Genomic DNA, 23,773 nt, shown 5'->3' on the forward strand with positions numbered 1-23,773 from the left:
GATCCTACAAAACATTCTTAGCTTCAACAAGTCAAGAAAGGACTCAATGTAAGCGGCTTTTAAGAGATGGTTGAATTGTGACTTTTAGCGGAAACATCCAAAAAGTTATTCTGACTCTTTAAAATCTTTTCTGTTAATTCTTGTATATATTTTTTGTATGTAGAGAACATTTTGCCTACATTTATAGATCATTTTTACTAGAATGGAACAGTAATTTTTTTCTGCTTGATCATAACTGTAGTTGCAGAAAATATTATCAACAGACCACTTTTCTGTAAGGTTGCTGATTATTTTTTCTGTACTTACAATCAAAAGGACTACAATTGTAGAAAAAATAATTAAACTGTAGGTTTACTGAAAAAAATGTCCGTGGAGTGTCGGAGAGTGTATTACCTGAGGGAAAGAATCCCAGAAACTCGGGCCTGGGCTGGCGGGCCAGGATCCTACCTTCCAAGCCAGGCAGTAGGGTATTCGAATCCTGAAACGGACGAAGAAGAACAAAAGTAAGCCCTTTAAAAGCTTCTGCGCATGCGCAGACGTTTCCCCACACGGCGCGCATGCGCATGGAGGCTGTTTCAAGAGCTCACTGCCGTTTACTTTCTTTCGTTTCTTTCAGTATACCCTATTTGGAGAATACTGTAACTTTGATAATATTACACAGTGGAAACGGACTGGGGCGTTACTATGGGAAAGGCTTGCGCAACTAAGAAAACTTATTTGAGGGAATGATATATTTTGGACTGAGTACACTGTTAGAAATTCTGTCGTAAATTAGCGACAAAAAAGTCGCTAATTTTCATAGCGACGGAAATCGTTCTTACACTACTTCGTCGTAACTGAACGACTATAAAATCATTTCTCTACGACAATGTCGTAATCACGATTACATATTTCGACACCTGAAATCCCCGAAAAGTTGGTGAAAAGTTACAATTTGGTCACTTATTTACGATTTGTGTCGTTTATTTACGATTCATAACACACATTTACGACAAGAGTCGTTAATGTACGACTGAAGTCATAACTGAACGACATATTCGAAAGATAATTTACGATTGTTCGTAGACTTACGATTAAGTCGTAAATTTACAACTTAATTCGTTTTAAAACGAAACGTGTCGCTATCAAAATTAGCGACAAATATGTCGTACATTTACGATTCAAGTCGTATATTTACGACTTGAGTCGTAACAAACTATGTCGTTTTAAAACGACATAATTGTTCTACAAAATGTCGTAAATTTACGATTATTTTTAACAGTGTAGGTGGGTGCACTGTGTGGTAACAGAATCGTAAAATACGGCCAGTTACGCCGACCCGTGCCTGGCTGTCGTAACACCAACCTTCGCCTGCGGCCGGCCTGTGCCTGCCCGCTCCAGATAGGGATTACAGAAGGCGCCCTGATCCGCCCACCTCAAGCGTTTAGGCGTGTAAGACCTGACGCGTTCTTTAGATTTGAAGCACTGCGTAAAGGAATAAGGAAATGTTCCAATACAGCTGGTCAAACTAAGCAAGGGAATAGGCAGAGATATTCTTATCAACGGTTAATCATACTTCGTAAAAAACTCTTGGGCTTTTTGGGCAATGATCTTTTATGGGCACTTCTTGGTCCACGCCCTCTCTACACGGTGGTTCTGACCTAATGCGCGGGCCGAGGGAAGAGCGCCTGGCCAAATCTCCACTGGTCACCACTGATTCCGCGAAGTCGCCACTCGGGAGGCCGAAGTGCCACTGGGGTCGCCACCGCCACACTGTGAGAAAAAAGTACGGAAAAAGTACGGAACATGTCTGGTCAATAATTTGCCTGGACCGTCCGTACTTGCCAACTACGGAACGTTCCGTACTGTTTTTCCGAACCAATTTACATGGGTTCATATGGTGCAAGTACGGAACGTTCCGTTCTTTTTTCCGTACCTCCGTACTATATTTTTCTGCACTATTTCCGTACAAAAGTACGGGATTTTTAACAGTGCACTCGGGTTCGCCACTCGGCGCCACTTCGGCGCTTCTTCGGCCGCTCGGGCGCCACGTCTGGCAACGCTGGATCCAGACACTCGGCGGGTTTGGAGGCGAGAGGGGAAGGGAGGAGCTAGTGGGCCCACTAGGGGGAGCTCAGCGCGCCTCAAGGAATACCTCACGGAGCTCTCGACACGACACTGGGTGGACACTTGCTGACCCACTCCTCCGATGAAACGCAGCGCTACGCCGTCAGGCCCTGACCCATCCCTCTGCTTAACCGCTTAACTAAAGGTAGACGCTTAAAACCTTGCCAAGTATGTTGAGCATTCATAGTGGTACAATCTTATTTCCTTCTTTGCAATCTTATGTATGCTCAACATACTTTGTTATAACAAGTGTAATGTGACGCTCATAATAGTCTGTAAGGTTTTCAGAGTATACTTTCGGCGAGGGGTGAATCACAAGCGTACTCATGTGTACAAATTAGCCTGTACTCAGTGTACTCACATGTTTAAAAAGAGCAAAATTCGCTCAGTTTTTACACGATTTGGCGTTGTGTGTCATCCTAACCGCTAAAACAAGCCAAAAAAACGTTTAAAATGTGAAATTTGTGAGTGTTAAAAGGTGTATTCACCCGTACTCATGTACTCATGTGTACACCAGAACGCTGAGTGATTCACCCCTTGACTTTCGGAGAGCATCTGTTTCGTTTCTTCTGCAAACTCTCTTAGTCTCGTTATTGTGTTCAGCTCAATTTGGCGCTCGGTCTGACCGACCCGGATCACCCGCCGTCTTTCTTCAACTTAAAGGTACACCGTGGCTTATCGTAACAGGCTTCGCAATGCTGCTGCATTTCGACACACGTCTGGCGCATACCTACCGTGGCTTGCGACGCTGGCGTGCCTTCGGCAGGCCCCTTTGCGGCACATCGCCTCATTAGTCGACGTGATCGCAAGTCATAGCAGCATGTGGTGTTTACGTTGATGCTAGGGGGCTCCGCCCCCAGATCTTTCTTACACGTATGGAGTTACAGAGTTCGGTGGTCTAACTACATCAACTTGAGCTTGGCACCCTCGAGAAGCTTTGGGATAAAAATTCTGATACAATTATGCTCGAACGGTATTCCAACCTGGGTTCGGGGTTAGAATGGTTTTCATTTCCGTCATAAGCGCCCTCAAAAACACAGGTAGATATGAAAAAATTGCACTGAGAGAAGGGGTCGGTGCCTCACGATAAAACTGTGTTTTGTGGAACCCCCCAATGGCGACAGTTACACGAGTTCAATCCTTGCAACTGTTCAGCCGATGATCACAATAAGACTGCTAAATAGTGAGAGTGACTGAACCGCCAATAATAGTCAGCATGAAAGGACTCGATTAAACTGGCTTTAGTCATTGGCTTGATCGATGGTCAGTAGTCGCGACTAAAGCGTTTAGGTGTGGCACCGAAACACTGGCGATGCGACACTCAACACGGAAGTCGCGTTGCCATCGCCCAGCGCTCCGCCACATTCTCAACAGTGCGGTAGCTCAGTGGTCTCCGCGCCTGGAGGCTGGATAAGAAGCCGGGTTCGGGGGTTCAACTCCCCGTAGCGCAACCAGTTTCTCCTGGCCTAGTATCTTTGTATACTATTGTGCTGTCAGGAGATGGACTGTGGGACACTTGGGACCCCAGGAAAGGGAGCGAGCTATCATTTTCTCGGTGCGTCCGCACACATTCGTCAGTCCAAGAGGCCCATCAATGCCGGCCTCTCTCAGTCAGCCAGGTGGGCGAGTTGGTAGAGCGACAGACTCGTAACACGTAGGTCCGTGGTTCGAGTACTCGTTTGGAAGTCGTTTTTTCATCGGTTTACGTTTATGTGTCAGGACTAAACAGTCAACCGTCAGACCTTATCGCATTCAGTCACTGTAACAAGATTTGATTTAGTGGCAGTGGCTATAGTAGACGGACGACATGTTAGAAAAAGAGTACATCTCACAGCTAAAGTAGTGCGACTAAACGATTTAAATGTGGCCATCGAACGTTTAATTGAACCCCCAGCGACCAAACAGATTGGTTGTCACAGCTGTAAGTTTAGGTGTGGCCCCAAAACATTTCTCTCAGTGTGGTTAAAAGTTGAAAAGTAGGGAAAAGTTGTCTCTTTCTGCCGCTTTTAAGTGTTTTTTGATTGGTTTCATGGTTTGAGACAGAAAGCCGAAGTTTGGCATGCGTCGAATCCCAACCACACACAACTGCGCGCAATTCGCCTTCTGTATCGTCTTCTTGGAGCCTAGAGACCTAGGAGACAATGTGTGGTAGAGGCGGTGGGGGAACAAGATTTGGAGAGGGGGTATGGTGAGGTTAGGTATGAAAAGTCAGGTCTCATGAATGTTTAATTTTTACTGCTGATGTATAGTGTTTCTTTTTTATTGGGGGGAAGGTGACTTGATTCTTTTCACGATAGATTCATAAAAACACAAGTTGTGTTGTTTCCTTATTCCGCTAAATAGAGAGCGTAAGAAGGGTCAAGTAGAGATATTGTTCTTATTCCATGTGCATTCGTGACCATTAGGAATTGAGCCAAATAATTTGGTGTATTGATGTAAACCATTGTTTGGTACAATAATAGTTAAATGATATGGTAAAGTAAAAATGTGAAATTTGGTTTCTCAGAATAATTCTGGCAGCATAATTGTTTGCTGTTCCTATAAGATGAACTGAAATCTACATTTTGGACAGTAGTTCCGGAGCTGTTGAAGTTAACCTAAAAATTTAGTCGTCTGTCCCAAATTTTGCTCAAAAATGACGAATACCCATAGAATTTTCAGCCTCCAGCTCCTGGCAAATCGATACTAAATAACCTATGACAATGATAGCAGAGGCTTTTCGCAATATCTGTGTTAATTTTTTTAACTGGAGATATAAGTTGTTGAAAACATACCTAAAAATTGTGATTCTGGTCGACTTTCAACATATTGTGTACTCAATCTCTTCTGGTAAAAGATCTGATTGGCATATTGCAAAACTCTTATGTTATTTTTTTTTATATGTCCTCTAAGATTGATTTGCCAGGTGCTGAAGGCTGGAAACTTTTTTGGTATTCGTGTGGGAGACACGACTAAATTTGTTACGCAAACCTCCAAAATTTTGGGAGTCCTAACGCAGGGGTCCTAACTGTGGGTTTCTGTTCATATTAAAGTGAGCTAAGGGAGGGTGGGGCAGTTTGAAACAGGGGCAGTTTGAAACAAACACCAATATTAAAGCAATGAAGGCTGCCGAAGGAAATGTGAGTGTGCACAATCTTCTATTTTCATGATCTTACTGATTTGCGATCGACACGCTCGTCAACGGCGCACTTTGGTGCCCTTGAAAACAAGGTGAAACTTCGGTAACATTGAAATTGGTCGAAACCTAATTTTCTATGTCACGGGAGTTTCCGTCTGGGTTTCGCTAGTAAGCGATCATCCCCCGCGCTTTTAATTCATCTTTTAGTACCATATTAGGCAAGCGTAACGCACCCTCGGACACTGACGTAGCCCTCACCAAGTCCCGCGGGGAGCAGCACAACTGGAATGGTACCCTCTGGGGTAGTTTGAAACAGAAGTGGATGGGGCAGTTAGAAACACAGCAATATCACAAGCAAAAACGTTTTACACAAGGTAGGTTTACGCCAGACCGCGTCTTGTCGTAACAGGCTTCGCGATGTCTCGCTGCCTGTTCCTCCAATTCGCGCCTGGCGAACCTACCTTGGCCTGCGGCGCTAGCCTGCCTTCGGCAGGCCATGGCTTGCCCATCGTCGGTTACTTCTAATTTGTTGCATGCTGGGGGGCCCCGCCCCCAGACCCCCTTTTTATCAAGACAGGAGAGATCTACCTACAGAAAACTCGATTTTTCGGCATTTTTTAGGTGTTATTCGGCTATTAAAACTGAATTAGTTGAGCTAGGACAGTGAAATTTCGCGTGTGCCGAGCCAAGGACATACCCAAAAAGTGTGCAAAATCTCAGCCACATCGGCCGAGCCGTTCAGGAGGAGTAGTACTGACAGACAGACAGACACGCAGACAGACAGACAAAACTTTTCAACCCCACCTGAGGGCTTCGCTGTCGCTCAGCCAATGATGGAAAGCGAGCCTAATGATGGAAGTTCGTAATTCGAGATGGCATCCACACTGTCAGAAAAAAGTCCGTAAATTTACGGAGAAAGTTACTCTAATTTTGGGAATGGAGGCTCCGTAAATTTTCCATATTTTTACGGAGATTTTCCGTATTTTTACGGAGATGAACCGCATTTTTGCAGAAATAAACGCATTTTAACGGTTTACTTCCCTCCTTCCACCTTCGATGTTAATGCAAACAGTGTCCTTTGAGACGAAAGTGATATTCTCCAAAACTGTTCGAGGATCCACTTGACCACATGCCATTAGGATCGGATAAGTAAACGGAAACCCTAAGGCGAGGTCGCTTAAGGCCAGGGACAGGTGAAAAAATGATCTCAGAAACTGCTGGTCCAAAACTTCTTATTTTCTGTCAAAATCTTACTCTTGATGATAAACTATTTCACCCAAAATCCCATCCCATAATATCAAGCGGTTCCTGAGATACAGGCTTTTTTATAATTTTTTAAGTGTTTGTTAAAAAATTCCTGTGCGTTTCCCATTTTGGGTTATTGACCTGACCGACATATTTTTTTGTTCGTCTAAGTCCAAAGAACAAACGCAAGTGACAGATTTTAGTTTCCGGCACTGATAGCAAAATACCAACTTTTCAATTTTGACATTTTTCAAAAACCAAAGATTTTCCCTTTTTTTGTAAAAACCGATATCCAAAACCATACTTCTGGGTGGAATATACAAAAACTGTCACTTGCGTTTCCTCGCAATAACCTACTGAGTCAGTGGAAAAAATATCATTGACGACACTTCAAACTGTATGCGCACAGGACCATTCAAATGTTAAAAAAATGTCTTCGGAGAAAAGGGCGTTTAAAGTTTGGTGACAGATTTTAATGGATTTTCAGCCAAAAAAATCTCCTTGCGCATACTATTTTGTCGTAAAAGGTTGACCTGGATATTTTTCACTTCTTCGATCCATTTTTAAAAGATCCCAGCATGCACAACTGAAAATGTCCATTACATTATCATTGGCAAGCTTCTAAAGCATGCATTTCACTTAAATTGATCAACAATGTACAAAATAGACAAGTTTTAGTGACTTCTTAGATGAAAAAAGCATGTGATTACTAATATAATGGAAATTTTGAACTAGGCATGCTGGAATCTTTTTAAAATGAATCGAAGAAGTGCAAAATGTGAAGATAAGCCTTTTACGTCAAAATAGTATGCGCAAGAGGATTGTTCAAGATACGGCTAAATAAAGCCAAAACAGTCCAAAAAAGACAATTCGACTGGGTTCAAGACCTAGTATATGCCTTCAAAAATCAAATCTTAGTCTCTTTGAAGTATGATTTCATATTCCCAACAAATTATGACAGTGGGGTTCATTTTAAAAATGGCAAGATTTTCGCTAGAACCCCCCTCCCCCCTCCCCCCTTGATGGCAAAACGGACAATTTTACTAAAGTGTCGTAAATGCAGGAGTGTGCGAAAAGATGTATTTTAAGCACTTCCAGGTCCCGGATAGTCGAAGTCCCGACAGATCCTGAAAGAGGAAGGTCCAAAGGACCATTTTCCACCCAGAACTCATTTCATTCAATTTCACCAAACTTCTTCATTTTTTCACCTGTCCCTGGCCTTAAGGGAAGGCGTACTCTTGGAACACCTAATCAGTTGGTCACCCAACCCATCGATAACGTGAATAAGTCTGTTTTTTTTATAAGTAAGGCTTCTATTTCATTTATATACATAACTTCCATATTTTCACGGAGAAAATCCATAATTCAAAAAAACGGAGATCTCCGTTACAAAAAATGGACAGTCTCCGTTAAATTTCCGTATTTTTACGGAGTTTTCTGACAGTGGCATGGAGACGTTGTATGTTTGACCCGTGACTTGCATCAAAATGCAACATTTACAGACTATTGCATGTTGTAAACTTTGCGGGCAGAAAAAGGCCTTTATTTCAACTCCAAAACAGTAATGTGTGCTAACAACTTTTGTTCGTCTCTCTGAGACAAATCCATTGCCATACGCATTTTCAAAAAATTCGCATTTTGAAAAATATGCCTTTTTTTGGCTTTTAGATTATTATTAAAAATGTTGAAAGAGCTCATCAAAATGTCAGCACTTGCATGGCAACGTCTATTTGAGTCTGTTTGAAACGTCTATTTGAGTCTGTTTGAATCTATTGGAGTTGTGTACGCGGCTCTTCTTGGCCGTGTTGACTTCCATACAGCTGTTTCAAACTGCCCCATCTCTGTTTCAAACTGCCTCGGCCTGGGGCAGATTGTAACAGATGCAAGGGTTGGAGTTTCACCTTATTATTAACGTTGAACGAACTTGTGAGCGTCTGCGGGCGTTTTCTAGTCTAGATAACAAGGTAGGTTTACGAGACCGCGTCTTGTCGTAACAGGCTTCGCGATGTGTCGCTGCCTCTTCCTCCAATCCGCGCCTGGCGTACCTACCTTGGCCTGCGGCGCTAGCCTGCCTTCGGCAGGCATTGGCTTGTCCATCGTCGGTTACTTCTAACTTGATGCATGCTGGGCATTCTAGATCCCTTGTAACTTTTTTGGCTGAGCGATAGCGAAGCCTGTTACTCCAGTGGGGTTGAAACATTTTTCCTGTCTGTCTGTCTGTCTGCGTGTGTGTGTACACTACTCCTCCTGAACGGCTCGGCCGATCTGGCTGAGATTTTGCAGGCTTATTAGGTATGTTCTTGGCTCAGCACACGCGAAATTTCACCATCCTAGCTCAACTGGTTTGGTTTTTAAAGCCGAAAAACACTTAAAAAACGGCGAAAAATCGAGTTTTCTGTAGGCAAATCGCCTCTGTCTTGAAGAAAGGGGGGGTCTGGGGCCCCCCCAGCCAGGACAAGTGAAAAAGCTACAAGGGTCAAGATCGCGTTATCTGCCGATGAAGCAACTCCATCTAGAATGAAGGGGGTCCCCAGCATGCAGCAAGTTAGGAAAATCGACGATGGAGAAGCCATTGCCTGCCTAGCGCCGCAGGCCAAGGTGTACGCCAGGCGCGGATTGGAGAAACAGGCAGCGAGACATCGCGAAGCCTGTCACGACAAGACGCGGTCTGGCGTAAACCTACCTTGTAACTTGTCGGGGCTGGGGCCCCCTTTCTTCAAGACAAAGGTGATCTACCTGCAGAAAGCTCGATTTTTCGCCGTTTTTTAGGTGTTTTTCGGCTATAAAAACTGAACCAGTTGAGCTAGGATAGTGAAATTTCGCGTGTGCCGAGCCAAGAACATACCTAATAAGCCAGCAAAATCTCAGCCAGATCGGCCGAGCCGTTCAGGAGGAGTAGTGTACACACACACACACAGACACACACACAGACAGACAGACAGACAAAACTTTTCAACCGCATTGGAGTAACGGGCTTCGCTATCGCGCAGCCAATGAGTCAAACTACAAGGTAGGTTTACGCCAGACCGCGTCTTGTCATAATAGGCTTCGCGATGTCTCGCGGCCTGTTCCTCCAATCCGCGCCTGGCGTACCTACCTTGGCCTGCGGCGCTAGCATGCCTTCGGCAGGCATTGGCTTGTCCGTCGTCGGTTACTTCTTACGTGTTGCATGCTGGGGGGCTCCGCCCCCCAGACCCCCCTTAATTCTAGATAGAGTTGCTTCATCTACAGATAACACGATCTTGACCCTTGTCACTTATTTACTTGTCGGAGCTGGGGGGCTCCGCCCCCCAGACCCCCCTTTCTTCAAGACAGAGTTGATCTACCTGCAGAAAACTCGATTTTTCGCCGTTTTTTAGGTGTTTTTCGGCTATAAAAACTGAACCAGTTGAGCTAGGATGGTGAAATTTCGCGTGTGCCGAGCCAAGAACATACCTAATAAGCCTGCAAAATCTCAGCCAGATCGGCCGACCCGTTCAGGAGTAGTAGTGTACACACACACACACAGACACACACACAGACGGACAGACAGACAAAACTTTTCAACCGCACTGGAGTAACAGGCTTCGCTATCGCTCAGCCAATTAATCTAGTGCAAACACGCAGCGACTAACAGTACGATTATAACAACGAAATTCCAAAATCTGTTTCAAACTGCCCCACCCTCCCTTACTTAAGACCAAAACAAATGAACTGCTGGTACAATATCCTGGGGAAAGAATGATTTTCACTTTACAGTACCTTATAAACGATTTGGAGATAAGTTATTTCCTTCTTCCGCTTCTTGAGTCAATTGAAAGACAGCTCTTTTACCTTGCAGCCCTTCGGTGCAGATGGAGTGCTCGGTGTGCCTCGAGGCCTTCGACCGGGAAGTGCGCCGCCCCAAGGCGCTGCCCTGCGGACATTCGTTCTGCTTGCGCTGCCTGCAGAACCCGGACTTCGGCCACCACTGCCCGCAAGACCGCAGGGTGAGTCACGCCGAGGGCACACCACTATTTATTTTTTTGTGTGGAACTTAAGGGGAGGTTCTGGCGAAAATCTTGTCATTTTCAAAATGGACCCCACTGTCATAATTTGTTCGGAACATAAAATCTTTCATTGAGGAGACTAAAATTTGACTTTTGAAGGCACATGCCAGGCTCTGAACCCAGTCGAAGAGTCTTTTTGAGCCTATTTTGGCTGTATCGTAAAAAAATCTTCTTGCGCACACTATTTTGTCGTAAAAGGTTGACCTTGACATTTTTCACTTCTTCGATTCATTTTCAAAAGATGCCGGCATGCATAGCTCAAAATTTCCATTACATTATTAATTGTACGCTTTTTAAGCTGAAAAGTCCCTAAAATTTGTCTGTTTTGTACAGTTTTGGTCAATAATAGTGAAATGCTTGATTAGAAAGCTTGCGAATAAAAATGTAATTTACGTTTTAAGTTCTGCATGCCGGCATCTTTTATAAATGAATCGAAGAAGTGAAAAATGTCTAGGCCAACCTTTTACAACAAAATAGTATGCGCAAGAAGATTTTTAAAGTTATTGCCTAGATAGGAGAAAAAGGCTCTGCTATACTGGGTTCAGCGCACAGAATGTGCCTCCCCATTGAAAAATTTTAATACAGTGAGCCCTCGCTGTTTGTCCCGGAGTCGGGAGTTCCTGGGGACAAACAACGAGGGACGGTAGTCATTTCCCCGCCGGCTTAAGCCGCCGTAATCCCTACCTGAAGGGTCAGCGCCGGGCGGCGGCCGGCCGGCGGGGCCTGGCCGGGGCCAAGGTGGTGGGGATGACTCAGGGACAAACAACGAGGGACGAAACGGGACAAACAACGAGGGCTCACTGTAATTACTTGGTAAGAGATCAAATTTTTAACAAATTTTCATAGTGGGACCTATTTAGGAGAAAAAAGCATTTTCACCAGAACCGCCCCTTAAGCACAGAATTGAGCATGCGCATGAAGCGAATGAATTCGTGCGCATCAACGCACACGTTAGTGCTTTACACACTAATTAGTGCACTTAAAATTGCGTGCACAATTTTGTTCAAAGCTTATTCACAAGTAAACTACATAATAATTTCCTTTGAGGACGAAGGCTTTGTACACTGTCTCAAATTGTCATAACTTAACGACACATCTAGGGTACTGCTTGGTGTTGGAACGGATAGCTTAAGACTCTCAATCGAGCCCGGAACTCCTCCTTCGTTGTTAGGCTCTCCATTAGTAATGTCCGAAGGCGCTGGGTTATATCCGGCGAAACATCGGACTGATATAACTCAGGGGCCAGTGGGTACTGTCAAGTCTGCCCAACATTATACGAGTCATGTCGACACTAACCAGCCGCCGGACATTACCCGTAACATATAAACGCCCTGTTACATCTCACTTTTCAATTCTTGTCCTTTTTCTCATTGTAGGCCTTCAGGAACGAGCCAATTGTGAACCTGCCCGACAACTTCAACGTGCTCAGCATGCTCGGGGACGGGGCAGCAAGGTAAGGAACGCCTGTTTTCGTCTGACTCACTGCACACTAAATGATCCAGGCAGCGCAAGAAGGGGATAACTCCAGTTTGACCATTTTCCAAGCTAATCAAAATACTGTTAGCAGAGGAAAATAAAACCTAACAAATGAATGTTATAGATAACAAGGTAGGTTTACGCCAGACCGCGTCTTGTCGTAACAGGCTTCGCGATGTCTCGCTGCCTGCTCCTCCAACCAACGCCCGGCGTACCTACCTTGGCCTGCGGCGCTAGCCTGCCTGCGGCAGGCAATGGCTTGTCCGTTGTCGGTTATTTTTTAACTTGTCGTAGCTGGGGGGCTCCGCCCCCCAGACCCCTCTTTCTCCAAGACAGAAGTAGTCTATCTGCAGAAATCTCTATTTTTCGCCGTTTTTTAGGTGTTTTTCGCCTATAAAAACTGAACCAGTTGAGCTAGGATGGTGAAATTTCGCGTGTGCCGAGCCAAGGACATACCCAAGAAGTGTGCAAAATCTCACCGAGATCGGCCGAGCCGTTCAGGAGGAGTAGTGCGGACACACAGACACACAGACCGACAGACAGACAGACAAAACTTTTCAACCCCACTGGAGTAACAGGCTTCGCTATCGCTCAGCCAAAAAGAAGTTCAAGAAGCGCAAGTTAAATTTTGAGAAAGACCTAAATTGTCAGGTCACTCCGTAAACGTTTTCTGTGACTTATCACTTTCTGTTTTAAATGGAAAACAGGGTCATCGCAACTTATATTTCCATAAGAAAGTGAAATTTGGAGCACTGGTTGGACTTAGCTCTTTTTCCCACCGAAGTGTCTTATAATGAAGGTGGTTACGTTGACTTGATTCTCTTTACATTGAATCCATACAAGTTGAGTTTTCTGCCAGGGACAATATTTCCCATGAAGGTTGAGTTTTCATTTTCCGCCAAATTGAGAACGTTAAAGGAGTGAAGTGGAGTTTTGTATATTCATCATGTTGATTTTCTCCTTAACAGCTAGGAATTGAGTCAAATAATTTGGTGTAATGATGTTAACCATTCCACGTCTTGGATCAAATGTTAATTTATTGATGTTGTCCATAACTATGGCCCTGTTTGTGCATACGCAAGCTTTGTGCAATTTTATACCTAAGTTAGGGACAATACTTCCATATGGCGCTTACGTATTATGTACAAATTTGTACATAAGTTTCGTATGTACAGATGTGGCCAAAGTTACGGACCAACTGTCCATAACAATTTAGTGTGTAGTGTGCAAGACGAACTGTCGAGGCTCATAGAGTGTGTGACATCAATGGTGCTTTAAACTCTATCACTTCGCCGCAGGGATGAGGCAGTGTGGTGCGAGGCGTGCGACCGCCAGTTCAGCGGCGACTGCGCGGACGCCGGCCACAGGCCATGCAGCGTGCGCCGGAGACGCGCCCTGCAGGACCAGCGAGGACCCGACGTACAGCAAGGACTTCAGGACCTGCGCCGTGAGCTTCAAGAGTTGCGTCAACAGGTGAGAAAGAGGGATACGCCGCCGAAAGGTCCCCACTGCTTCTTTGCAAGTCGCGTTTGACGACGTCCACCCTTCATGTGTTTGTAGATAGTTTGTAGGAGGCATCGGAGTTTCTTCGTGCAGATGAACGTTTCGTATAAATTTCTTCGTGATTTTGTAATAAAATTGTGAAGTATGTGCAGTTTTTCGTATGAATGAACTGCGGATAATAAGTACAGATGAACTTTTTGCACAAATTAAAATTTGTACACTGATCGAAGTTTTGTTATAAGTTAGGGACACATTTATTGCTAATTTTTTTAGCGACAAGATTTGTGGAACAAGTAGCTTGTTAAACCATAGTAATACTGGAACTATAGGATAATTTCACAACGACAAACTTGTAACGACACATTAACACTCCACCTTCATAAACAAGTCGTTGACCAACAACAAATGTTTTTAGAGTTAGTCAACAACAAGTATTGTATGTCGACAAACATCTTGTAATGTCTTCAACAAGTATTGATTGAGTACTTTTGTCGCTAAATTTATTTTTCATGGTTCTACTTTTAACAATAGTAATTTCCCTGTGACAAACAAAATAGAAGATTATTCATCGTACACTTTCATTTTACAGATTATGGCCAAAGATGTTGTTTGCACACAAATTGTACCGTGAATGGTGATAACAAGAAATTTGTTCTTCTACGGCAAATTGTCGCTTACTAAATTCAACGACATTTGTTTCGCTTCAGTTTTCACTCATCTGTCTGTTTCTGTACAACCATTTTTAACAGTGCACGAAACGTTCCCCAAAAACTGCGATGTCTCCTTCAAACTTGTATATGACATATGGTGTGCCCCATTCGTTGATTAACGGTCAAATACGGCTCCGATCCACCCTGCAGGTCGAGGACCAGCAGCGCGGCGCCGCACCCCCACGCCTGCACCTGGACGTGCAGGAGATGAGCGTGGAGGAGGGAATGTTGAAGGAGAGAAATGACCTGCTATTGAGTGGCCGTTTGGACCAGGTGAGTTTTCACCGAGATTGAGAGGGAGAACGGTAGGAAATAAGTTGACTTACCTTCAAAGTGAGTTTTAATATTCCTACCGTGCCTTAGCGTGGTTTGTACATGAAATTACTACACCTCTTTTTTTACGTTCCAAATTTCATCGGAAACACACTAAATTCTTATGGACTTTTTTATGCATAGTTATGCATGCACAGATACGTCCATATGTTATGTATAAAATTATGCATCACTGTGTACATTTTATGCAGGAAGGTGCATAAAATGTGCACAATGATGCATAATTTTATTCATACCTTATGGACGTTTCTGCGCATGCATAACTATGCATAAATTATGCGTCATTATGCATTTAAAAAGTCCATAAGAATTTAGTGTGAATTGGAGACAACTCAGCGGAAGACGGGGTTGGAAAAGTTGACGTGAGGAGATAACTCAACTTGTATTTTTATGAATGAAACGTTGAAAGAGTCAACTTAAATCAAATCAAATCAAATCAATTTATTTGTACCAACTTGCAACAGTAATGTACAACGTCATGTATATATAACAGGAAAATAAATAGGTGTTGAAACACAAGTACAGAGAGAATAAATAGGTGTTGAAACACAAGTACAGAGAGAATAAATAGGGAAACACAAGTACAAAAAGGGAACATTCAGAGATCACTTGTTAGGTACAACTCCTTATCAATAAGGTAGTTTTTAAGGGATCTTTTGAACAACTGGGGATCGGGGATATTTTTAATTCTAGGGGGGAGTTTATTTAAAAAAATAGAACCTTCATTTAAGGCATCATGTTTGCCAAAGTCACCCTTATAAAATTTGGTATGGATATCGTTTTTCTTACGCGTATCGTGAGAATGAATGTCTGAATTTAGAAGAGTAGAATTAGATTTTTTGGCATATAGAACGCGTAAGAAGATGTATAGGGAAGGGAGTGTAAGAATTTTGAATTTTTTGAAGGTGGTTCTACATGAGGCATCGAATTGCAAGTTCGCGAGTATCCTTATAGCTCTTTTTTGGAGCTTGAAAATTTTAGTAAACCTGAAAGAAGCTGCACTCCCCCAGCTTAGAAGTCCGTAGCTCATATGTGCGAAAAAGGTAGCGTAATAGACATTAAGAAGTAAGTTCGGGGGGAGGCATTGGGATAACTGTCTAAGCAAGAAGATGCTAGATCTGAGTTTCTTGGTAAGTTCGTCCAGATAAACAGACCAATTTAAATTTTTATCCAAATAAAGGCCGAGGAACTTAACAAAATCATCTTCTTGAATATTGGAATTTTCGATTTGCAAAGATATTTTCGGACTATCCATTCTATTTTTAAGGGTGAAATGAAGGCAATTTGTCTTAGTGACATTACAGATTAAATTTAGTTTAGATAGGAATTTAATAACATCGCGAAGAATGGTGCTAGCGTAATTTTCAAGGGCATTGGTAGTATCAGCAGTAACAATAAGATTTGCATCATCTGCATAGAAGACTGGTCTACAGTTACCATTTGAATGTTGTAGGATATAATACTTCAGTTCATTAATGTAGATTAAGAATAATAATGGTCCTAGAATACTACCTTGTGGCACGCCAAAGAGGGTAGTCAGGAAGTTAGATAGGTAGGTATGAATAGTATCATGCCTGAGTTTTTTTAGGGATACGCATTGTTTGCGTTCACTTAGATAAGATTTCAACCAGGTATTAGGAATACCTCTTATGCCATAATGATCGAGAATTTGTACAAGTTTCAGGTGATCAACACAGTCAAATGCTTTAGACATATCTAGGAACAGACCAAGTACTTTCTGATTTGAGTTTAAAGCATCAGTAATTAGTTCAACAGCAAAGGCTGTGGCATGCGAAGTGGATAGCCCTTTTTGGAAGCCGAATTGTTCTTTAGCTATAATATTATTTTTCGAAGTAAAATTTGAGAGGCGGCTATAATAACATTTTTCGTATATTTTAGCAATATTTAGGGAGAGGGTAAGGGGACGGTAGTTGTCAGGTAATGACTTGTCACCCTTTTCCTTATATAGAGCAGTTACCTTACTATGCTTTAAACAATCTGGGAAAATACCTGATTGGAAAGATAGATTAATGGTATGAACAAGCGGTGTTACAAGATTTTCTCCTATTTTTTTGAGAACTGCATCTGAGATTTCATCCAACCCAGAGGATTTCTTATTACTTAGGTTACTAAAGATTTTATGCAGTTCAGATGGTGAAACAGGATCCAGATACATTGAGGTATTATTTCTCGGTGAAATAATTTCAAGTTCGTCTTGTACGCGCGGGAGGATTTTCGTGGGTATATTGATGAAGTATTCATTTAGAGAATTGACAACCTCTTCATATTTGGATATTGTTTTACCATTTACATTGAGCTCAATATAGTCATTACTTTTTGATTTAGTATTTTTATTACTATTTATCAGTTTCCAGGAGTCTCTAGATATATTTTGAGAGGTGGTAAGAAAATTTCCATTCTGTTCAAGGGTAGCTCTTTTTAGCACTGAGTGATATTCTTTTCTAAGATTATTGGCGGTTTGTAGGAGATCCGGGTTACCAGGGTTCATCCTGTAGCTTTCAAATGCCAATTCCATATTTTCTTTAGCTATTTTAACTGTGGGATTAGTACTTATGGAGATTTCTTTTCGTTTCTTACCATCTCTCATTACACTTTTTTTCTTAGAGCAGATCAGATTAAAGTAAAAATTCAAGGTATTAATGAATTTATCAGTAGCCGAATTTGTATCATCACTTGAGAGAATTTCCTCCCAATTTTCTCTACTTAGTTGATAATTTAGGAGTGAGATATTCTCTTCACTAAGATCTCTACTATATAGATAGGTACCCCGTAAACAAAACTACTATCAAAAGTAGTACTGTCGTACTACCATTTCGGAGCTCTGTACATCCCAAAATGTAGTACGGAAGGAGTACCTTATGAAACAAAAAAGGCATCCGAAAGAAGTACTGCCGTGCTACATTTCAGGACGTCTCTTTCGGGAGCACTTCGGGACGTCGGAAACGGTAGGTCTGTGAGAGGTCTTTCGGAGGTCCCCCACCACCCGTCGCAGCGCCCTGCGGCCATGTAGTTCCGAAGGTGACCGCTAGAGCGCGCACCTGTGTCGTAGTTCGATGGCCTGCCGCTAGGGTGCGCCACTGTTCCGGATATGAATGTGAATGCGTATAGGAATGTGAATATAACACAGATAAACTGTTAGGAAAAATGTATTTATTCACTGACCTTTTTAAATTAAAAATCAAACGATAGGACTTGTCACGAACAACAGAAAATATGGAGACAAAAATGGTGGACAGGACTCAAAAACAAAATATTTAAAAGAGGAATCTCAGTTGGACTGAAAAGAAAATACAGCAACCATAACTGTAACACCCCTTGATTAAAAAATAAGCCAAAATGACTGAAAGAAATTCAATTAGCACTGATTCCAAGGTGTCATGCTTACTTTGCTCTGTCGCAGGAAATTCACTTAATTTGACACTGAAGCACAGGAGTCAGTTCTTGTTCCACATGCAATTGCATAGTGGTGCAGGTTATCGTTCCAGAATCTTGGGCAACTCCAGTGGGTCAAGGTTTCCGCAAAGAGCCTATTTCTCAAGCATAAAATCAGTGACGAACAAAATAAACACTTTGACAATAAGAGTATCAAAGTAACAGAATATTGTAGGTTAACTTACACCGGCACTTTCTGATTTGGATTGAAACACGAAATAAGCCTGCACCAGGCTTTGAAGTATTCTTCTTATTGGTGCACCTGAGAACTGAACATCTTCGTGCGTGGTTTCTTTTCTTTGGAGAAATGAATTTACTATAGTTAACAGAAAAATAAATAGAAGTAAGGATCCGACGCCACAAGCACAGTGCGCGCCAAAGTGCGCCGACCAGCGTTGCCAGAAGCCGAACAGCGCTCGGTGGTACGGGGAGGGGGAAAAGGTGGTACTTCGGGGCTCTTCGGTGGTACGCGAGGGGTGGGGGAAAGGTGGTACATTGGAGCCGTATGGTGGTACGGAAAGGGGGGGGGGGCTAAAAATTAACGCTAGGCGTAAACATCGGGAGTTTAGAATTTGGCCAAATTGAGAATTCTGAAGAAGTCAGCGGCGGCTCCTCCGGCTGGTGTACAAGCAAGCAGGCCCGTTTTGTTGCCCGCGTGCCTCGGGCGGGGCCCAAAAGTGGCACTGCACTTTCAGTTTCCCGCGCCCGACCTGTCCGACCAGGGCCCCGTTCCTTGGAATAGGTCACGAACGCAGGCAAAGGATTACATGTTCGACTTCTGGGGGACGACAACCCGACCCAGGCGCCCGAAAAGTTCCAATTGCCTGCGTGCGGACCTAATCCGGTGTTTTCCCGGAAAAGGTGGTACGGAATCGCTCGGTGATGGTACGGTGGTACGGGGCTCGTAATAGTGGTACATGTACCACCAAGGTGGTACGTCTGGCAACACTGTCGCGCCATTTGAGAAATACAGTAGTAACCACACTGTCGGTTAATCAAGTATGTGTGTGAATTCTTCAACATAAAACATAGAGGAATAAACTCACTGCTGTGGAGCTCTATTTTTACTTTATTTCTACTGCAGAATCGACACAGAAATCCATGGACCAACAAAAAGTTACAAAGGAAAACAAGTAAATCAAAACTATCGGCAAGAAAATGCCAAAGTCCACGAACAAAACTCATTACACCAGAATGCTGTCACATGCATGACGCAAATATCCAGCAGAGATCGAATCCGCCTCTCACACCCTAGACTTCTTGGATCCCTCGAGAAAGAAAATGCACCAGTGTTAGGGTTGCACCAACCAGAACCCTAGATGAAGCCGCTTCTGATTGGCCAATGCGAACCTACTTGCGGTGCATTAGCCAATTTGAGGGATTGATGCTATTCAGCGAAATGATAAATTCTACTTTCCGAGAGACCGAAACGACAGCGCCACTCCACTGCATCAATACTAAATACTTATGGACTTTTTAATGCATAGTTATGCATGCATGCATGCATGCATGCATGCACAGATACGTCCATAAGGTCCCCTATGTATAATATTACGCATCACTGTGTACATTTTATGGAGGAAGATGCATAAAATGTACTCAGTGATGCAAAATATTATACGTACCTTATGGACGTATCTGCGCATGCATAAATATGAATATAAAATGCATGCATTTAAAAAGTCCATAAAACTTAGTGTGTCGGCAGTGGTTCCACGCGTTGACGCACAAGGTACTGCACTGCAAGTCTACTCGTCGACGCACAAGCTGCACTGCACACCCACGCCGGGCCCAAAGCGCGCCCTGAAGGCCTCCAGCTGCAGCCGACAGTTCCGCAGGTCGTGGTGCCAGGGGTTGCGGCGGAGCGTGAGCCTCCTGAGGCCGTTGGCGCCGCACTGGTGCAGACTCGCGGACAGGTTGTTGATGAAGCAGTGGCCCGGCCGCGTGGCGCAGTACACCTGCAGCTCGCTCAGAGTGGCGCGGTTGGCGCGAACCAGCGAGAGCGTGGTGGGGTCGCTGGAGATGGCCACGTCAATGTACTGGAGACCGCAGTGCTCCGGCATGGCCGTGAACTCCAGCTCATCCTCGCTGTACCCCATCAGATGCAGCCTCCGCAGGTTAGGCATCCACTGGATGGACTGGAGGTGGCCCCCGGTGAATTCGTTCATCGTGAGTTCCTCGAGCTGCAGCGGCAGAGTGGGGACTTCCTCTCCAGCCGTGTCTCCGATGTCCAAGTCCAGCTTGCGCAGGGAGGACATGTCTCGGATGACGCGAAGGTGCTTCAGGGTCGCTGCGCGCACCGACAGCTCCACCAAGTGCGGGCGCACTTTGCGAAGCACGGCTTCGCTCCACTCTGCGAAGGGATGGCAGCTGAGGCCCATCAGATTGCGGACCTGCGAAACGAAACGCATAAGAGGGGAAAATGAGAGTAGGAAATCTATGGCAGAGATTCCATCTCGTATGTGAATTTCGCGCTCTGACAAAAATAATATGGTAAATCCAGATCGCAGATAAATTTTAACGGAGAACGTTATTTAGCGACAAAGAAAGCGGCGGCTTCGCAGCCTACGAAGGGAATCGTTAGAAATACAAATAATTTGATTCGAAATACGAAGGATATATTCTTAAAAGCCTCATGCGAAAGATTTGTCCCTAATAATAAACACAAAATTGTTAGAATACAAACAATTGGGAGCTGAGGAATGCATGGCAAGTTTTTTGAGTTACCTCTTTATCCAACCAGAGTTCTAAAAAATTGAAGAGTTAAGGACACCCAAACTGGACAGCCGATGATCTAGAAGGCGGTGGCTACAATGGTGCGTGAAATTTGTGTTATGTGCGAAGAACCGATTCACGATGGCTCCCAACCGTCTATAAACTGTACAAAGTGTAACCGGTGGGCCCATACTAAATATTCTTGTGCAAATGTGAAAGTTTCCTCCAAAACTCCTATCAGTGACTTCACCTGCGACAAGTGTTCCCCCGAAGAGGTTATAGGGGACCCTTCCCTTGACTCGTCCACAGAAACCTTCCCTGGACTCAACAGCACAATGATCGAAGAAGGAAGTGACCTTAGGAAACTAGTGACTGATCTTATCTCCCAAAATAAGAAGCTAGAAGAAAGAATCAAATCTCTTGAAAAGGAGATGGCTGAGATCAAACAGCAACTTCTAACCAAACCTGGTCGGAAAACACATGCCCCAGACAGCCCTCCAGCAAATGAAAACATCAAGAAGACAGAATCTCCTCCAATCAGCCCTAAATTTGCCAGGAATGTAATCCAAATAGCAGATGGCAACCTACTAGAAGTGCTTGATGACCCAAATTGTAATGCCTCCATCGCTCACTGCATTGCAGCAGACATGCGCATGGGAGCGGGCATTGCCAAGTCAATCAAAATGAAATATAAGACTGACACCTCAAATACAAACAAACATTCAGTCGGTGAAGTAGTTGAACAAAAGATTGGAGAGAACTACATACTTCACGTCATTACGAAGCCCATCTCAAGTGAACTACCAAAATGGCAAGACTACAAAAATGCTATTAAGAAACTAAGTGACACCTGTGAAAAACTAGAAATCAAGCACCTATACGTTCCCAAGCTAGGAAGCGGACTCGATGCTTTCCCCTGGGACAAGTGCCTACAACTACTTAAACAGATGTTTACAAACTCTGCCACTAAAGTCACTGTCCTAACAAACGACCCCTCGGCCGAAAGTAATTATATCAGGACCTCGGACACAAACAAAGTCCGAGCACCAAGGAAAAACCACTCCCAAACTGATATAATAGGTGACAGCCATACTCAAGACTTTGGGCCAATTCTGAACAGCCTTGCAGCAGAAGACCAAAACTTCTACGCGATGTCTATACCAGGGGCAAACACCCAGAAGCTCACCCATAACCTTAACAGGCTCACCTCACATCTACAACCTGAGGACAATTTAGTCTTCATGGCTGGCTCAAATGATGTGAAAGAAGATAAGGATGAAGAAACCACAGTCGCATCGCTGACCGAGGCATGGGCTGATGTAGCCTCTCAATGTCAACATACAAATGTTATTATCTGCACAATCCCCTTCCGCTTCGACAAACCCCATCTTAATGACAAGATTAAAGCCATAAACGCCTCACTAATCAGATTCTACAAAGAAGAATCCTCTAGGCTTGAATTCCCACATAGGCTCAAAATCATTGAGCTGAACAACTTTCTAAAGCCTGATGACTACAATTTCTCCAAGTTCCATCTCTCACCCAAAGGAAAAACTAGGATATGTAATGCAATCAAAAATGCTGTGGACTTTCCTAATTTTCTAGCGTAAACGACAATATGAAGCCTACTGCAATCAACAAGACTGGTACCAACTTGTCTCTCATGCACCTGAATGTACGCTCATGTATAAATAAGAAAAATCAAATTACTGAACTTGTTAAGGAACAATCCCCGGATATCTTAGTGCTCTCTGAAACATTTCTATATGATTATGAGGCTATTACTGTAAGATATGCCCACTTAAACTATAAATCATCCTTCTCTAGAAGCTCCACCTCAAGTAGAGGAGGGGGCATTCTTGTTATGGTAAATGAAAATAGGCAGGATCTTAACTATGAAAAAATTGATGTAACTAAATTCTGTAAAGAAAATATCCTAGAGGCCTCATGTATTAAAATTAAGGTACTATATAAATTTAAAAAATGTGTATATGTTATAGGTCTATAGACCCCCTAAAACTGAAAATTTCGACGAATTTATTGAACTTCTCTTTGAGATGCTGCTGTCTGTGAATAACAATGAAGATATTATTATTATAACTGGTGATTTTAACGTCGATTTCTCTCAATATAGTAAACAATCCAAACTAAAAAGGGATATAAATGATATACTATCCTGCCATAATATAAAGTTTGTTATCACTGATGCTACTAGGGTAACTGATAAAACTAGTACTTGTATAGATAATATAGGAATCACAAGCAACTCCTGTACTTATAGCGCAAATACCCTAAAATGTTCTATTTCGGACCATTATGCAGTTACTATTAAATGTCTCCTAAATCATGAAAAACCAAAATGTACCCCGTAAACAAAACTAGTACATGTCTGGAATCCGACGTCTTTCGGACGTCCCGAAGAAGTCGGTTTTGGGAGCTCTTCGGGACCTCCCTAAACGTACTACAAATGAAGCTCTCTCGTACGTCGCGCGGGGAGCTAGTGTGTGGTGCCAGAGTTCGCCGCCAGAGCGCGCCCTGGTCGCTCGTCCCAAAGTAGTCGGTTCTTGGAGCACTTCGGGACGTCCGAAACGGTAGGTCTATGTGAGGTCTTTGGGAGGTCCCCCACCACACCCGTCGCAGCGTCCTGCGGCCATGTAGTTCCGAGTGTGTCCGCTAGAGCGCGCCTCGGGCCCACGCGATGCTCACCTGTTGTGCAGATGACAGTCGGCGCCAGTGTTGCCAGACGTACCACCTTGGTGGTACATGTACCACTATTACGAGCCCCGTACCACCGTACCATCACCGAGCGATTCCGTACCACCTTTTCCGGGAAAACACCGGATTAGGTCCGCACGCAGGCAATTGGAACTTTTCGGGCGCCTGGGTCGGGTTGTCGTCCCCCAGAAGTCGAACATGTAATCCTTTGCCTGCGTTCGTGACCTATTCTAAGGAACGGGGCCCTGGTCGGACAGGTCCGTTTGTCCGGGAGGGGGGAGGGGGGTTCTAGCGAAAATCTTGCCATTTTTAAAATGAACCCCACTGTCATAATTTGTTGGGAATATGAAATCATACTTCAAAGAGACTAA

General features: G+C 43.7%; 3 protein-coding genes across 10 annotated transcripts in view; 1 reads left to right on the top strand and 2 right to left on the bottom strand.

Annotated features, from left to right (window-relative positions):
• The window catches only part of LOC117642495 (E3 ubiquitin-protein ligase TRIM32-like), an 18,475-nt gene extending 16,841 nt beyond the window's left edge, over positions 1 to 1,634 (bottom strand). The window contains exons 1-3 of the mRNA XM_034380742.1: positions 1,556 to 1,634; positions 1,345 to 1,464; positions 394 to 478 (exon numbers count right to left, since the gene is read on the bottom strand). The gene's annotated coding sequence lies outside the window, so the exon portion shown is untranslated. The remainder of the gene's footprint in view (positions 1 to 393; positions 479 to 1,344; positions 1,465 to 1,555) is intronic.
• LOC117642432 (E3 ubiquitin-protein ligase TRIM32-like) overlaps positions 1 to 14,607 on the top strand; it is a 17,877-nt gene extending 3,270 nt beyond the window's left edge. Inside the window, exons 1-6 of one of the 8 annotated variants that reach the window (XM_034380661.1) lie at positions 1,678 to 1,765; positions 1,955 to 2,251; positions 10,290 to 10,437; positions 11,874 to 11,950; positions 13,272 to 13,446; positions 14,280 to 14,607. In XM_034380661.1, the coding sequence (XP_034236552.1) occupies positions 10,303 to 10,437; positions 11,874 to 11,950; positions 13,272 to 13,446; positions 14,280 to 14,480 (588 nt within the window). In that variant the 5' untranslated portion in view covers positions 1,678 to 1,765; positions 1,955 to 2,251; positions 10,290 to 10,302 and the 3' untranslated portion in view covers positions 14,481 to 14,607. Of the gene's footprint in view, positions 1 to 1,366; positions 1,545 to 1,677; positions 1,766 to 1,936; positions 2,252 to 2,779; positions 3,080 to 5,162; positions 5,599 to 8,338; positions 8,434 to 10,289; positions 10,438 to 11,873; positions 11,951 to 13,271; positions 13,447 to 14,279 lie in introns of those variants that run through there. The other 7 variants (XM_034380663.1, XM_034380662.1, XM_034380659.1 and 4 more) reach the window with 7 other exon arrangements.
• Positions 14,608 to 17,670: 3,063 nt separating this feature from the next.
• Positions 17,671 to 23,412, bottom strand: LOC117642431. The gene is made up of 3 exons (XM_034380658.1): positions 23,394 to 23,412; positions 18,158 to 20,365; positions 17,671 to 18,067 (listed from the first exon to the last, which is right to left on the bottom strand). Exon 2 carries the CDS (start codon positions 20,351 to 20,353, stop codon positions 19,721 to 19,723), a length of 633 nt encoding a protein of 210 aa, XP_034236549.1. The 5' UTR covers positions 20,354 to 20,365; positions 23,394 to 23,412; the 3' UTR covers positions 17,671 to 18,067; positions 18,158 to 19,720.
• Between the last annotated feature and the right edge of the window lie 361 nt (positions 23,413 to 23,773).

The sequence above is a fragment of the Thrips palmi genome, unplaced genomic scaffold (genome assembly GCF_012932325.1).
Source record: "Thrips palmi isolate BJ-2018 unplaced genomic scaffold, TpBJ-2018v1 HiC_scaffold_16, whole genome shotgun sequence".
Taxonomy (NCBI): domain Eukaryota; kingdom Metazoa; phylum Arthropoda; class Insecta; order Thysanoptera; family Thripidae; genus Thrips; species Thrips palmi.